We start from the raw sequence: 15,460 nt of genomic DNA on the forward strand, positions 1-15,460 counted from the left end.
CTTCCTTTGGCGCGCTTGAGGTTCCTTCGTCCTGTGAAGACTGGAAATCGAGACTACCCATTAGATTGTATGTGAATTGGGTCCCTTCATGGGTCAGTCTCTCAATTTGTTGGGATAACTAGTTATCGGTGTACCTTCTTGGAGCTTTCATAACTGCCTCAAAATCTGTGATTGGGTCCTGAGTCCAATCGATGGCTGGTGGGAGGTCCTTGACTACTTCAAATTCTTGGACTTGTAAGCAATTTCCATAGTCTGTTACCTGATCTGGGACTTGGTGGTACTCATAAAGCCGCATTTGCTGAATACTCAACCTGGAATATTCACGTCGACAGACTTCAAAGTCATCAGAACAATTGCTCCAATAGTCCTCTATTGACGCCTTGGACCTATAGTACTTGCCGTAGGCCCTTTTTGCCAAATTATCATGATCAAAGTATTTCCTAGGGAAATGTTCCTGTAAGCAATAGGATGCTAATTCAGCAAATGACTCCTCAGCTTGCATCGTATTTTTGAAGTGCGCATCAAGAGTACCCAAAATCATGGGGAAGGTGAACCCCGATTGCTTTTTATCTCTGAGTAGGCTGCCTGCGGGGTGTTCTTGTCTTGCTACCTCCATGAGGACTACTCCGTTTGATGGATAGCGCGGAAGCTGGAATGGTGTTCCCTCAAAGCCTGCTATTCTGTTGTAGGTGAACCTGGGGAACTGGATGAACCATGCATCGTATTTCCGGATCAGAGTGATAGCCTGCTCTGAGAGCCTTATATGCAATCCTCCTTGCATTAATCTAACCAGGTGCATTGTAAAGGCATCATTAACACGCTCATACTGACTAATTGCTTATGTGATGTTATTCTTTTCTCTTTTTGCAATGTCATAGTAATGCAACTGAGGGTAGCAGTCGTATACCTTCACCTGATTCGACCCATTTCTGATCTCACCTTTCTTAATTAACCCCGTCAGCGGCTGGTGTCGGGCAAACATGTAGACCAAGTAGGAAGTCATGGCAAAGTACTTTCTTTCTTCAAGACTTCAAGTTCAGCCAGTTGTGTATGGATATTGTCGCTGATGATCTGAGCCTAGTCGAACTTAGACTTCCCAGTGAAGACCTGCTCAGTGAAGTAGAACATCCACTCCTCAAAGAGATTGGATTGAGGAAGTCCCATGACCCGGCTGAGTAAGGTAACCATATCACCATACTCGTTGTGAAAATCGCTTCTTGGGGTCTTTTTACCAATTCTAGTGCTTAGGGGTCTTCTCTCTTTGAACCATTCTTCATTTATCAATGTCCTGCACTTAGCATGATTCATGTCATAAACAACCTGAGCCTCATCGATAGTTGTGGCAATGGGATCATCTGGAAATGGGATATCAAATGCTTCCCCAAGGGCTTCAGGCGTGAAGTCAGCTAGTACCATCCCCTTTAGCACCACTAATTTGGTTTCCGGCTGATAATGTTTAGCAGCCTCAACCACTAATTCATAATTCTGCACGGTTGGAGGGAAACCAGCTGCTTGAGCAATACCACTCTCCATCATCCGTCTAGGCTTGCCATAGGCATTTGGAGAGTACACTCTGTTCTTGAAATCCTGGATATCAATATGGCCCAGGTCCGTCTCTCCTATGTTTTCCCACACACTCTGGACTTTTGACTCCCTAACTCGTCCTCCTTGGTACTGGTACTTCATTTTTTCGACCTTACGGGGAATATCAGCTTTGGAAATCCGGGACGTTCCAGTTGCGCCAGGTGCCTTTGAGGACTTAGCCGTCGATTTAGGCATCTATCCTACGCAACCGGACACGGATTACGAGTGAGATAAAGCAACAAAAAACGAGTTAGCCAAAACAGATTACGACGTTAGCGTTAAGATTGACGATCAACGAGATAATCGAAATTTGAATATATTGCTAAAACTTGACATTTAAATAATTAAATTCTGATCGTCTGGGAACTAAATGCAATTTGAAGCTGAAAGTCAGGTTGGCTTGTTTAATTATTGCTATTTGGAACGGGCTTCAAAATGTTACTCCTGATTGATAATGGCGGAAAGTTACAAACGTTCTGGCTTGCGACTCAATGTTTGAATGTTTTGATAATTGAAAGTTGATTGTTTAAAATGATTTTGCGTGCAAATTACCAGAAAGATGATGCTATGCGTTTCACAATTTTGGACCGGGATTCTTAAATTTTGCCTAAGTTTCAAGTTTTGGCTGAATGGTCAATTTGGCAGGTCAGTGACACTTTACGAGGTTAAACCTTTAAAATATACTTGGTTCGATTTACATTTCCACCCTAGGTAAAAGAAACATGGTTATTCATAAAATGAAACAATTCAAACATTGAAGGGGGGAAATTTCAATTTACTTGGAAGTGCAATGAATTGTTTGATTGATTGCTTCGAATTTCGTTCTACACAAGGGTTTCGCGCGACTCTGATCTTTTGATTCCAAGGCAAATGGAAAAATATGCACCGCGTTTTGAAGACCTCTTCTTTTCGTTTTCGGCACAAGAGAAGAAATTGTTTGGCATAAAGAGGGTTTTCGGCATAAATAGAATAATTCAAGAGTTTCTTTTGCACTTAAACTCCTCACAAAATTTGCGAATTGCTAGACTTAAACTACTTTGGGGTCGATGAAGGATTCGCGCGACCTTGATCTTCTTTCACTTCAACGTGAATGCTATTTTCACAGCCTTGGGGATTCAGGTTGAATGTCTTGTTGGAATTTCGGCCAGAAAAGATACGTCCCGCGATTTTGGCGATCTGAAGATTTTCGGCTTGTTTAATCAATTCGTGAGAATGGACACATCGCGTCTTTGCAAACTAGGGTCTTTTCTCCCTCTTCAAATCTCGGGTTCTAAGGGGATTTTGTGAATTTAGTAAAATGTCTAAGTTTCAAGTTTTACGGCCAGAGAGGCCATTTTGCATGATTTAATAACTCCTTCCCTTTTACATCTTTGCTTTTTTGGCCTAAAAGGCCTTTTTGCAAAGTTTATGTTAAACGCCTCCTCTTCGCACTTTTGCATTTTCGGCTTAAAAGGCCTTTTTGCAAACTTTAAGTGTTTTCGGCTCAAGAGTCTACATTTTCATGATTTCGGCCTAAAAGGCCTTTTTGCACGATTTAAGTGATTTCGGCTCAAGAGTCTACATTTTCATGATTTTTCAAACTTATGCCCTTTTTGCAATTTGGGGTACTTAGCCGATTTTTCAAACCTAAGCCGAAATTAGTCTCTTTTGTGAGAATTTTGAATATTTAAATTATGAAAACTTTTGACATTCTCGGCTTAATTAGCTCACTTCCGACTCACCCCTTTACCTTGCCATTTTGTCAAAAAGCAAATCTTGACTTGCCTTAGGCCCTCAACTTGCTAATGAGGGTCGTCAATTCGACAACAATTGCGATCGCTTCATACGGTTCCTCATTCATCTTCCCTTTGACGAACGGGATCACGCTCAACTTTCAATGCGAATTCCTTAGGACTAAGGAAGTGGGCGGACTTACTCTCCTATAGGATCATCTCCTCACATTCCTAACTGCTGCATCTCCTCTGCGAACAAAATCAAAATCTCCCACACTGGGGGTGAAACGAAAACGAAGAAGGGGGACCTTGTCGGCGAGGGGGAGTGTGTGCAAAGCACAACGTAATGAAATTTAAGCAATTTTTTAAGTTGTTGAGTTTTTGTTGAGTTGTGTTTTTTGGGCTTGGCGAATTGTTGTTGAGTCCGAGCTTTTCAACTATGCAAGCACCTATTGTTGAGAACATTGATTGGATGGACCTAGATATTGTGGAATACACCATACTTATGTGTGTACTTGGAACCCATGTGGTGGTGGTGGTGGGGTCGACTCAATGTTGCATTGCTTCGTTCAATTATTGGAGGATGCTGCAGCAAGGTTATAGAACTATGTTGAGTGTCATAGCACTGAAGATACATGATTGTATAAGAAAGGATTCTTGTTGTTGTTTTGGTACAAGTTCCTTGGGATTTGCATTTAGTACCATCTTTGCTTCTTTTTGATAAGGGCCACATGAAATACAGGACTATTTATAAAGATGACAGGTCAAACATTCACAACTCTGCGTGCCTTCGATCTAGTGGGCAAATGTGGACTGCGGGCTTGTTCTTTATTGCCATATAGTCTTCAACTACATTGTGAAATATGTTGCAAAATTTGAAGGTTGGTTAGAGACCTATCATGATATGCTCTATCATATCTTAGATTTTGTTGACTTTGGTAGGCTTGATGCAATTCTATTTCATGACTTCTTGACATAGAGTGTGGTTGATCATGATATTAGTACCTAGGAGTGTTGTCACTCATTTTTAAAACTCCCCCATGCAATATGTAGTAGGTCCTTTGTGTTAAATTGTTAATGATTGTGAACAAGAAAATTGTGTCATGTCACTACCAATGATGATTAGTGTATTGCAACTTCAACATTTATTAATGCATTCGTGGTTTGCTTGTCGTAACTTGAATCTTTGACCTCACAAAAATAATTAGTGGGAAGAGGTGTCAGTACCAATAATAATTCATTTTACACCTCAATCACGAGCGTTTCTGGTAAAGGTCAAATGCTTTTGACTACTTTTGTTGGAGTAATCTCTTAGTATATAACTATTCTGCATCATTACCACCAGCATTGGGTCATCCTTGGACGAAATTGTGGAGCAATGGGAGAGAATAAATGACAATTCTAATGCATGGCATGTTGATAGCAGACTTGTAGATTCATCTGCTATTTTTGATGATGATCTACCTCCTAATGATCTAGATTCATTGAATGTGGCTGTGGTTGAAGAGTGCAACTCCTATCTTCCCTCTTGGTGCAGGAGCACCCTTCCAAGCTCTCCCTCCTTTTTGTTTTGTTGGTACTATGCTTCTCATGAAGCCATTGTATATAGATTAATGAGACAAGTGCTCATAGGTCCTAGCTAGGGTCCTGTTGTGACCATTTCACACATCGCCCCATTAAAATGGGGACCCCCTCTTTCGCTTTTTGTTTTGCCTGTTCTTCTCTCTTCTTTTAGGGTTTTGAGTGAGTGAGTTGTCTGGAAAGGGAATAAGGTTCTAGAAGAGAGGTTGTTGTAGATGATGTGGCGCCTTAATTATCATTGGTCTATGTTTCCTAGATTTTTGTGCCAATTAAATATTTGGCTATGCATTTAATATTGTTCAATAAAAGGGGAACTTTTTGTAACAAACCCTAATTAGGGTTTAGGTGTCAAAATCTCAGCCGTTGATCTTCTTTTGATCTGGGCCGTTCATTGTAATTGAGGATGCTATATATGCCCTCACTCATTTTCATTTTGTCATTAGATAGTTAGATAATTAGAAGATTAGAGCTTTTGGAGAGAAGAAAGTTATGTAGCTTTTGGAGAGAAGAAAGTTATTTTGTAGCAAGATTGAGCATTGAAGAAAGGATTTCAAACAATTGTTGTCTATTTTGGCTTTGAGATCAATAAAATATTGAAGTTATGGTGTTTTATTGCAATTCTTGTGGCTATTTTCATGGTTGTTTACTTTCTTGAATCATTCTCAGTCGAAGTTGTATTTAAATTTGAAGGACTAAGTGTTGGGCTTGATCTTTGGTGAGATTCACGTTCCAAACCACTAGCTTCTTACTGATTGTAAGGATGCCTTGTGTGGTCAACTGGAGATATTTGGATTGCTTGAACCTTCAATCATTATTGAACTATTGATATGTACCTTCATGGTAGTGTCTATGATTCTTGATGATTTGAAAAATCATTAATCACCTTAGAAGATCGCATCAATTCCAGTAGAGTTGTAATTCCTTGGCAATACTGAAATTGGTAGAATTTTACCAAGTCTAGCCTACATTGAGTCATTCGTAGGATTAGATTAGAGTTCACCTCTTGCAAACCCTATCTTTTGATCTTTTTTGAGAACTTGTTGGTTTTAGGAAAATTCTGTTCCTGCAATTCGGAAACGTAAGGCCCCTTGATGAAACAGCATTTACAACGACCACTGGTGCTTATCCACACGTAGAGACCCTACATCGAAGAACCTTGGAGTCATCCTGATTGATCCTTTTTCGTGACATCTTCAGCAATCAGAGGCTTTATTCAAGAGAGGATAAGGTACCCTTGGGTATTTTATTCTGTGTTTGATAGTGTACAAAATACACGTCAACAGGTCCTAGAGGAGATCTTAGGGGTCATAAGTCAAGATTGTGATTTTCTTGAAAATGGAGGTTATGTGTGTCTTTGTGGTGTTTAGGGGTCCTTCATAACATGGTGGTGTCCTTAGGTTGGCCCAATGTGGGTTTAGGAGTCATGAAAAGCAACATTGAGAAAGTTGCTCAAAAGTTGCGTGACAACTTTTCCACTAGGAGGTCTAAATCCTTAGTTTGGCGTGGACAACCCTAATATGGGCACACAGACCGAGGCAAAGGTGGTATAAGTATTTGCAAACCCTAAGTGAATGGGTTGGATGTCAGAGATTGTACGGCTCAAGCAAATTGAATTGACTGTGACTGTTTTGTTGGTTACCAGTCAGTTTGAATGAAGCTACCAAGCAAGCTAATGGATTGATTTGTGTGCAAAACTGTGTGAAATGTCTTCCATGGTGTAAATACTTCCATTGTGAGTGATTAGATTAGCTTTTTATTTGCCGGTTGAGTGTGTTTGTAAATAATTTGTAAGTTGCAGTCTCACTGTCCAGTTTTAGATTGGTTTGTGCAAATGAAGTCTTAACTCCATTCCCCGTTGCGGAGTCACCATGAAACCATGGGGAATGAGAGTGAAGACCCTGTACTATAGTCCCATGCAAGCAGGGCCCTTGAAAATGCAGGGAGGCCAAACAAAGACCCACTCCTAGGCGAGACTGGACAGTGCCCGGCTAGGAGAGGTCAAATTGCAGAGGTCTTGAAGAGCAAGGTCGGTCAGAGGAGAGTGCATCCTTTGGAGGAGGTGCATAGGAGTGAGTGAAGCATGATTGGTGTGAAGGAGGAGCCTCCACCAATCCAAACAAGGTGGCTAAAACTCAAAACACTCACTGTGACCCAGGCAGACCCTAAAAACCCTCACAAAAACCCTTGAAAACCTTAAAATCCACCTAGGACAGTGTACGGACACTTGGAGGCCTAAAACCTAGAAAATCCTTGAGTCCTTGCCAAATGAATGGCAGTCCATTTTGGGAGATTGGGTTGTTTGTGCATCGTTTGTGAGAGGGAGCCCTAAAGGACCGGGTAGGAGGCCTAATTGGTCCTAATCCTTGTAGCCCTATTTGAAGGCAAAAACCCAAATTTGTGAAATCGGTAAGGGGTTAGAATCTTGAAACCTCTTGGGGGCACATGAATGGGTGGAAAGACCATGAAATAGACCTGATACAACCTTGCTAAGACCTTGGAAGGTGTGGAACAAGCCTAGCCCTTATTAGCCATAGTAAGGGGTTTTGAGTCTCATGAGTAGGTGAGACCTTAGGAGGAGCATTGCAACTCATTGGTGGGTGGATTGGGCAAGGTCAGGGGATTCCTCAAGCAAAGGAAGTCCTAGAGACCTTAGGGTGTGTAGAGAACACCAGGTGATCCAAGGAAAGGATCCAAGAACATAGACTAGGCTAGTCTATCCCATTCCCCATCCCATCACCTCTAGTTCGGTGTTTCTATTGACTTAGATGAAAGTTGACATGCTTAGCAGGAGTGACCTTGATAGCAACCACAACTGGAGTGCTTGTACCGCGGCCACTAGGTTTCACAATTGCTTTCAGAGACACTAGTTGAGCAACACACCAACCTACAAGCAATAGAGAAAATATGAGCCTTGACTTGGGCAGCCTATCAGTTAGCCAACATATTACGTTTGATATTATTCTATCTCATTTTCTATGTGCTGGAATGAAACGTCCTCTTTGGATGATCATACAAGGCATAGTTGGCATTAGAAAGTCATACTTGATTCATAGAATAACATGCACTCTTTAAAGTTGTTCCTTCATCTCAATCACCATTGTTGTTGCTTGTTTTCACTAGTGTTGCAACATTCAACATCAATGCATCCACAATTTATGCTGTTGTCTGTATACCTTTAAAGTATATGAATCCATTTGAGGGACAAAGGCTAGCAATATTTTAGGAGAGCTTGCAATTTGTTCAATAGATTATAATTAACACAATGTATTTCATTAGTATTAGGATATTTGCTTGTCTTGGTAGCCACTTGTGTGAAGAGTTTCCATGGACAATCAGGTTCCGTGTGGCTCTTGCTCCATTATCCTTGTTAGTAATTTGAGTTCGTTGCCACCTATCAAACAAATTTGTAATGTGGCTTTAACATGGTTGTTACATTGAATGATATCTTCCATCAATTAGATGGTGAATAATCTTAGCGTCAATTGTGGAAGCTTCTGCCTACTATTAGAAATGTTGAACCAAGATATTTTGATTGGGAGCTACTGATGCCATACATTGATCCTTTCCTTCACAATGATGAGTGGGCTGCATTCTAGTCCTCTACATTTGTTTCCAATCAATGAATTGGTTTCTCTCCATATTAAATGTATGCTCTAGTCTTTGTGGGTGTCAGTCGCATGGTCTAATATTGCAATATTTGATAATTATTATCATTCCATTCCATTGCATATGACTGCAAGGAGGGCTCTGTTTTGCAATGAAAATAAAGATAATTACAAAAAAAACTTATCCTCTGTGCTTGTCAGTCATTTAAGCTAAAATATATTGAGTGGCTTCTCAATTTATTAGAATAATCTTTCTATAGTAAATATTTAGTAAACATTCATTGAGATTTATGTTAGTCTGAAAAATATGAGGTTTCGTATGATGTAGATTGTCCACAATAAACATCACTTAGTGTCACATTTTAATCCATCTAACATTCCCTTGGTATTATCTTTAAAATGATCTTCCAACCTAAGCAATTTTGAGCACTGGAGTGTCAGAAAACCAAAAGATTCCAACACAATTTCAACTTGACCCATCAAATATTCTTTTGGGTACTGTTGAGAGAACCATTTATTGTGCCATGCAGTTTTCAGCATTTGTCATCAATATCCTTAGCCCCTTTCAATATCCTTAGCCTTCTTGATAGAATGATTGCTTCCTTTCCGCTTCTGTTGTTGAGATAGATAGTCCGGCTTCTAATTTTTAACTTTCTCAAATATTATCCCATGGAATCATTTATTAATTTGGGTTGGTGTTTTGTTGTTGACTTGAATTTAATCCTACGTTTTAAGCTGTATATTGGATTATAGGATTAAATAATAATGTATAAATTTTAATCGATCGTACATTTTACAAAATGAAGTAGTTTATTAGCTTATGTAAAAGTGATGAGTTTTCTGAAAGAGTTGTTTGAGATACGATAGTAAATGATGTGATACCTTAAAATTTCACTAATTCAAATTTTTGCTTCAGTTTAACAACATGGACACAAGAAGCTTTGGGGACTTCCACAGAGGATACAAATGATATCTTTTTGGTACCTGGTATTTTTGAGGCAATGGCAGCTATATTTAAGGTTTGGAGTGGTCAAATTTGATTCATTTTTCAATTCAATACATCTATAGTTCATTTGCTGCAACCATATTGTTTGTTAGAATAGAAATTAATGATCAAAATATTTCTATGGGCCTTTATGTCTACTACATACCATGTATTTGTCAGAAAAGCATGCTTACCTTAGATGAGAGGGTTTAATTTGTAATGGACACCCTAGAATGCCCAAAAACTAAACCAACTGCTGATAGGAATTTAGTCAAACAGTTTGCATCCAACTCCTTATTTCTCCATTTAATGTTTAAACCCCTTATGGCTTCGGAAATGAAATGTTTGTTTGTTTTAAGTCTTTGCATAGATTTGAAATCACATAACATGAACTAGAAGGAAATTACAATAATATGCAACATGAAGATTGAACTACTGCTGATATGATATTATTTCTAGAATTAATAAAATCAAATACATAGCAGATTTTTCAATTCACTAAATACTCTAACATTTTTGACATAATGTTCCAACAATGACTTCCCATCTTGCTGCTACAGTAACATGAATAGTGCTGTGCTACAGTAACATGAATAGTGCCGCACTACAGTGGCGTGAATAGTGTCGTGCTACAGTAACGTGAATAGTACTGTGCTACAGTGCTGCTACAGTATTAATTAGTCTTCAATCAGTCCAATATCTTCATAAAATCATCCCTTCAGAATGGCATAAGCATTGGACAAGAAGTGAAGAAGGTATGAGCAAAACACCAAATCTGCCTGTAGCTGGAGATGCACCCAATCTGCCTGATAATGAAGCTGATAGCAATGGACTCCAAAGGCCAAACCCCAAAGGAATGACGTCTAGAATGTCACAAGAGAGGATAGACGTCCCCTAATGCCAAGAACGGACCTGCAACTCACACATCAATTTCTTCTCATATTCAACATGCTGAATGAAGCCACAAAAGCTTCCTTTTATTCTTTCTCCAAGGGTCGACCCAACTCACTTGAGCAATGTGGGATAAAAGACGTGCAATATAAAACATATTAAAATATTCACTTATGTCTCCCTTGGGTACCCCTTTGATTTGCACACATCCCCATAAAATAAATATTAAAGTAACACTTTAATATTTTATAGTTAAATTAAATGTTACTTTAATAACACTTCAGGCATTAAAATATATTAGCAATCGGACTCCGAATAGTGCGAGTGATAGCTCGTCAGAAAGCTCTCGCCGAGGAGTATCGAATCCAATCACCAAAACTAGCCTCCGTTGTGTCCTGCTGACTTACTAAAAATAGTAAGTATGTCTGAAACTAAGTAAATCAACTCCGTTTTGGCCCAAACTGGAAATGACTACGCCAAAACGTTCCAGGATCCCCTTAAACCCTTCGTTAGCCCTCGGGACCATGTAGAGCTAGGCTAACGCACATACACTTGGTCAACTGCTAAAGTGGGGACATTATAGTCCGCCCTCCTTGAAATTGCTTGTCCTCAAGCAATCTCAGTCCAACCTGCTGCTGTATCACCTGCTCATTCTCCCATGTAGCATCTTCCTCCGGTAGGTCCCTCCATCTAACCAAATACTCCTTCACTATCTTGTTTCTGAGTTTCCTCTCTCTGGTGTCCAGAATAGCCTCAGGTACTAACACGAGCTTCCCCTCCTCATCCAAAGGGGGTAAATCTGCAGAAGGTACTACACTCTGACCAATGGCTTTCGTAAGCCTAGACACATGGAATACATTTTGTACCCGACTGCCCTCTGGAAGCTCAAGCTCATAGGCGACTTCGCCCACTCTGCGAATCACCCTGTAGGGACCATAAAATCTAGGCTTCAGCTTCTCTGCTCCGCTCCTGTTGAGCGATGACTGCCTATATGGCTGTAGCCTCAAATACACCATGTCCCCCACCTCGAAACTGCGCTCTACCCTATGTTGGCCAGCATACAACTTCTGCTGATTTTGAGCCTGCTGTATATTCTCCTTGAGCGCTCTTAGGATATCCTGACTATCCTGCAACAGATCCTTCGCTTTGGGCACTCTGCTGTCCCCCAAAGCCAAATCCATGAAGCTTGGTGCTTCATACCCATACAATGCCATAAATGGAGTCATCCTGATGGTCATGTGATATGTGGTATTGTAACAATACTCCCCCATGTGTAACCACCTGACCCAAGCTCTCTCCTGACCCAAGCTCTTTGCTGCACAGTCACATAGTTCCGTAAATAACCTTCCACCCATTTATTTACTATCTCCGTCTGCCCATTTGTCTGAGGATGGTAGCTCGTACTAGGTGTAAGATCTGTACCGCACAGCCTGAACAACTCCTGCCCAAAGGCGCTCATGAACTTGCTATCCCTGTCACTAACAATAAATCTCGGTAGCCCATGCAACCTAAAAATCTCTCTGAAGAACAAATCTGCCACCTGAGCTGTTGTGTAAGTAGAAGGAATAGCAAAGAAGTGAGCAAACTTCGTCAATCTGTCTACCACCACATAAATGCAATCTCTTCCCTGCACTCGTGGTAAACCAGTGATGAAGTCCATAGAAATGCTTTCCCATTTCTTGTCTGGAATGGGCAAGGGCTGTAGTAAACCTGCAGGAAACGTGTGCTCTCCCTTATTCTGCTGACAAACTGCACCCTCCTTGACATACCTCTGAACATCATCCTTGAGCCCTCTCCATGAGAACCGCTCTTGGATCTGCCTGTAGGTCTTGAAGACCCCCCGATGCCCAGCTGTAGGCGCATCATGAAATGCCCTCAGTATCGCCTCTCTCAACTGTGATGACGGAATCAAATAAACCCTGTCCTGAAATCTGATCAATCCATCTATCACCTCATAGCGATCATCCTGTATAGTACCTGAAATCAAACCAGAAGCCCAAGTATCTCCGACATACTCTGCTATAATCTTATCCCTCCAATCTCCTGTAATCTCTGCAAGAGCACAAATGTGAGGTCTTCTGGATAAGGCATCAGCTATTACATTCTTCTTCCCTTTGACAAACTCAATGTCAAAGTCATAAGCCTGCAATTTAGTGACCCACTTCTCCTGCCTGTCATTCAAGTCTCGCTGGCTCATGAAATACTTTATGTTGTTGTGATCCGTCTTGATCACAAACTTCCCTCCAACCAAGGAGGATCGGAATTTGGCCAAGGCATGCATGATGGCCAACATCTCACGATCATAAACAGAATAGCTCCTCTCCACACCTCGGAGCTTCCTACTCTCAAAAGCGATGGGGTGCTTCTCCTGCATCAGTACTGCTCCAACCCCATCACCCGATGCATCACAATGAAGCTCAAAAGGCTTCGTGAAGTCTGGTAGAGCTAGAACTGGACATGAAGACATCACCTGCTTGAAATGCTCAAAACACCTCTGTGCTGCCCCAGTCCCCATGAAGGCCCCCTTCTTAGTAAGATCTGTCAAGGGAGCAGCTGTCTGAGAAAACCCCTTAACAAACCTCCTATAAAAACCACATAAGCCAAAGAACCCCTTAAGCTGAGTAAGGTTCGTAGGCGTGGGCCAATCAACAATAGCTCTAATCTTTTCAGGATCCACCCGAACTCCCTTTGCACTGATAATATGACCAAGGTACAAAAGCTCTGTCATCCCGAACTCACACTTAGACTCCTTGGCATACAGTGACTGTCTCCAAAATAGATAGCACCTCCTCAAGATGCTGCAAATGCTCCTCCCATGTCTTGCTAAAGACCAAAATATCGTCAAAGAAAATCAAAACGAATCTCCTCAATTGCCCCCTGAACACCTGATTCATGTAACTCTGAAAAGTAGCAGGAGCATTGGTTAGCCCAAATGGCATAACCAAAAACTCGAAATGACCATAGTGACACCGAAAAGCTGTCTTCTCAATGTCCTCTGCCCTCATACTGATCTGATGATACCCTGATCTCAAATCTATCTTTGTGAAGAAGCATGCCCCATGTAGCTCATCTATCAGCTCATCTATCCTCGGAATGGGGTACCTGTTCTTAATGGTTTTCTTGTTCAAGGCCCTGTAGTCAATGCACATGCGCATTATTCCATCCTTCTTCTTAACCAAAACAACTGCTGAAGCAAAAGGGCTTTTGCTTGGCCTAATGTGCCCCATCTCCAACAACTCCTTGATGGCTTTCTCTATCTCATCGTTGTGTTTCTTTGGATGACGATAGGGCGTGATCATAATGGGCTTAGCCCCCTCTTCTAACTCAATGACGTGCTCTATCCCCCTATCTGGAGGAACACCATGTGGAATACTGCCAAATACCTTGGCATGTCTATCAAGGATGTCTTGCATATCAGGCGGATGACTCTTAACCTGTGGCTCTGGTGATGCTGGCATAATCAAGCACTCCGCTGCCCACTCAACATCATCATGTCTTAACAACCTCTCCCTCTTCCTCAAAGAAACTACCCTACAACTGCCATCTGATAATCCTCTGAGTACCACGGTCGTGCCCTCATGCTGGAACCTCATCTCTACTCTCTCCATGTTGAGAGTAAACTCTCTCAACGATGCCATCCAAGTCATCCCTAAGATAACGTCATAATCACCCATGTCCACAACATAGAACTCATCCTGGAGCTCATAACCATCTCCCAATCTGATGCGAAGATTTGTAATCTTCTGTGTGCATAGTAACTTGTGACCACTAGCTACCATGACTCAGAATCTTGAATGTTCTTCAGTTTGCCACCCTCTCCTAGCCACTAACTGTGAATCTATGAAATTATGTGTGGCCCCAGTGTCCAACAAAGCAACCACCTTCTGTCCTTGTATGGTGCCATGCACCTTAAAAGTAATTGCCTTTTGAGCACTTGTCAATCTAGCTAGGGACTTCTTATCCCCTGAACCCTCCTCAGTGGCACTGCTCTCACCATCAGACTCGGACTGCTGCTCCTCATCCTTTGACTGTGACTCCTCAGCAGAGAAGTACTCCATCTGGTTGGCCTTAGCCTTCAGAGGACACTCGTGAGATAAATCCCACGGTTCCCTACACTGAAAACATAGTTTTTTCCGCCTCAACTCGTTCAGTGTCTCATCGTCTAACCTCTTTGATTATTTTTTCTGAGGCTGAGAGTCCTTATGTAGAGGTTTCTTATCCTTATCCTTCTTGAAGTGTGGATCCTTAGGAGTGAACTTACTCCTAGAAGCCGAAGGTGCAAGATCTCTCGCCTTCCGAATGGCATCCTGCAATGTGAGGGGATCATGTCTCTTCACCCAACCACGAAGAGGCTCCGACAATCCATCCACAAACAGTACAATCAACATCCTCTCCAAAATGTCCGTAACCAACATTGATAGACTCTGGAAATCTGAGATGTAACTTTCGATAGGACCCCACTGTCTCAACTGGGCTAACTCCTTGAAATTGAGTTCTGGATCCTTCGTATCAAACTTGTCAATCAACCTCTCAGTGAACTCTGCGTATGTGTCTATCTGGTTATGGGCCAATGTGACCATACCATGGTGCCACCACTCGTGTGCACTCCCATCCAAGTGCAATGCAGCATACTTAATTGCATCCTCCTCAAGCATGGGATTAAGCTGGGAATAAGTATCTAATTTCTGGACCCATGTCTGTGCTGAAGCCTTCCCTGTACCATCATAGTATGGAATAGACAACTTTCCCAACTTCTTCCTCATCTCATAATTTTGTTGTCGGTTTCCTCTCATGGGCATATTCTTGAGTCTAACATTCATATATTCCCTGAATGTCATCTTAGCCTGTAACTCAGGGCGAGAGTCCCTCCAATCATCCATAATCATATCTTGAATCTCTTGTTGTGTAGGACCGACATTATTTTGGTCATTCTGTCTCGGAGGAAACTGTGGCATGAGTGGTCTCGTAGTAGAAGAACCTGCTCTAGCATATGTCCTGGTTCCCTTGTTAACCGATGCGTCTCCATTACCTTCATTACCCTGTCTACCTCCCTGGTTAGCATTATTACCTTGATTGGTATTATTACCTTGGTTGCCATTATT

At 41.5% G+C, this 15,460-nt stretch overlaps 1 protein-coding gene across 2 annotated transcripts in view; it reads left to right on the plus strand.

The window, feature by feature from the left end:
- The window catches only part of LOC131041573 (tubulin-folding cofactor D), a 153,530-nt gene that overhangs the window by 19,636 nt on the left and 118,434 nt on the right, over positions 1-15,460 (plus strand). For both annotated transcript variants that reach the window (XM_057974695.2, XM_057974696.2), the window contains exon 3: positions 9,399-9,501. In XM_057974695.2, coding sequence (XP_057830678.2) covers positions 9,399-9,501 — 103 coding nt within the window. The remainder of the gene's footprint in view (positions 1-9,398; positions 9,502-15,460) is intronic.

Source organism: Cryptomeria japonica, chromosome 8 (assembly GCF_030272615.1).
Source record: "Cryptomeria japonica chromosome 8, Sugi_1.0, whole genome shotgun sequence".
Classification (NCBI taxonomy): domain Eukaryota; kingdom Viridiplantae; phylum Streptophyta; class Pinopsida; order Cupressales; family Cupressaceae; genus Cryptomeria; species Cryptomeria japonica.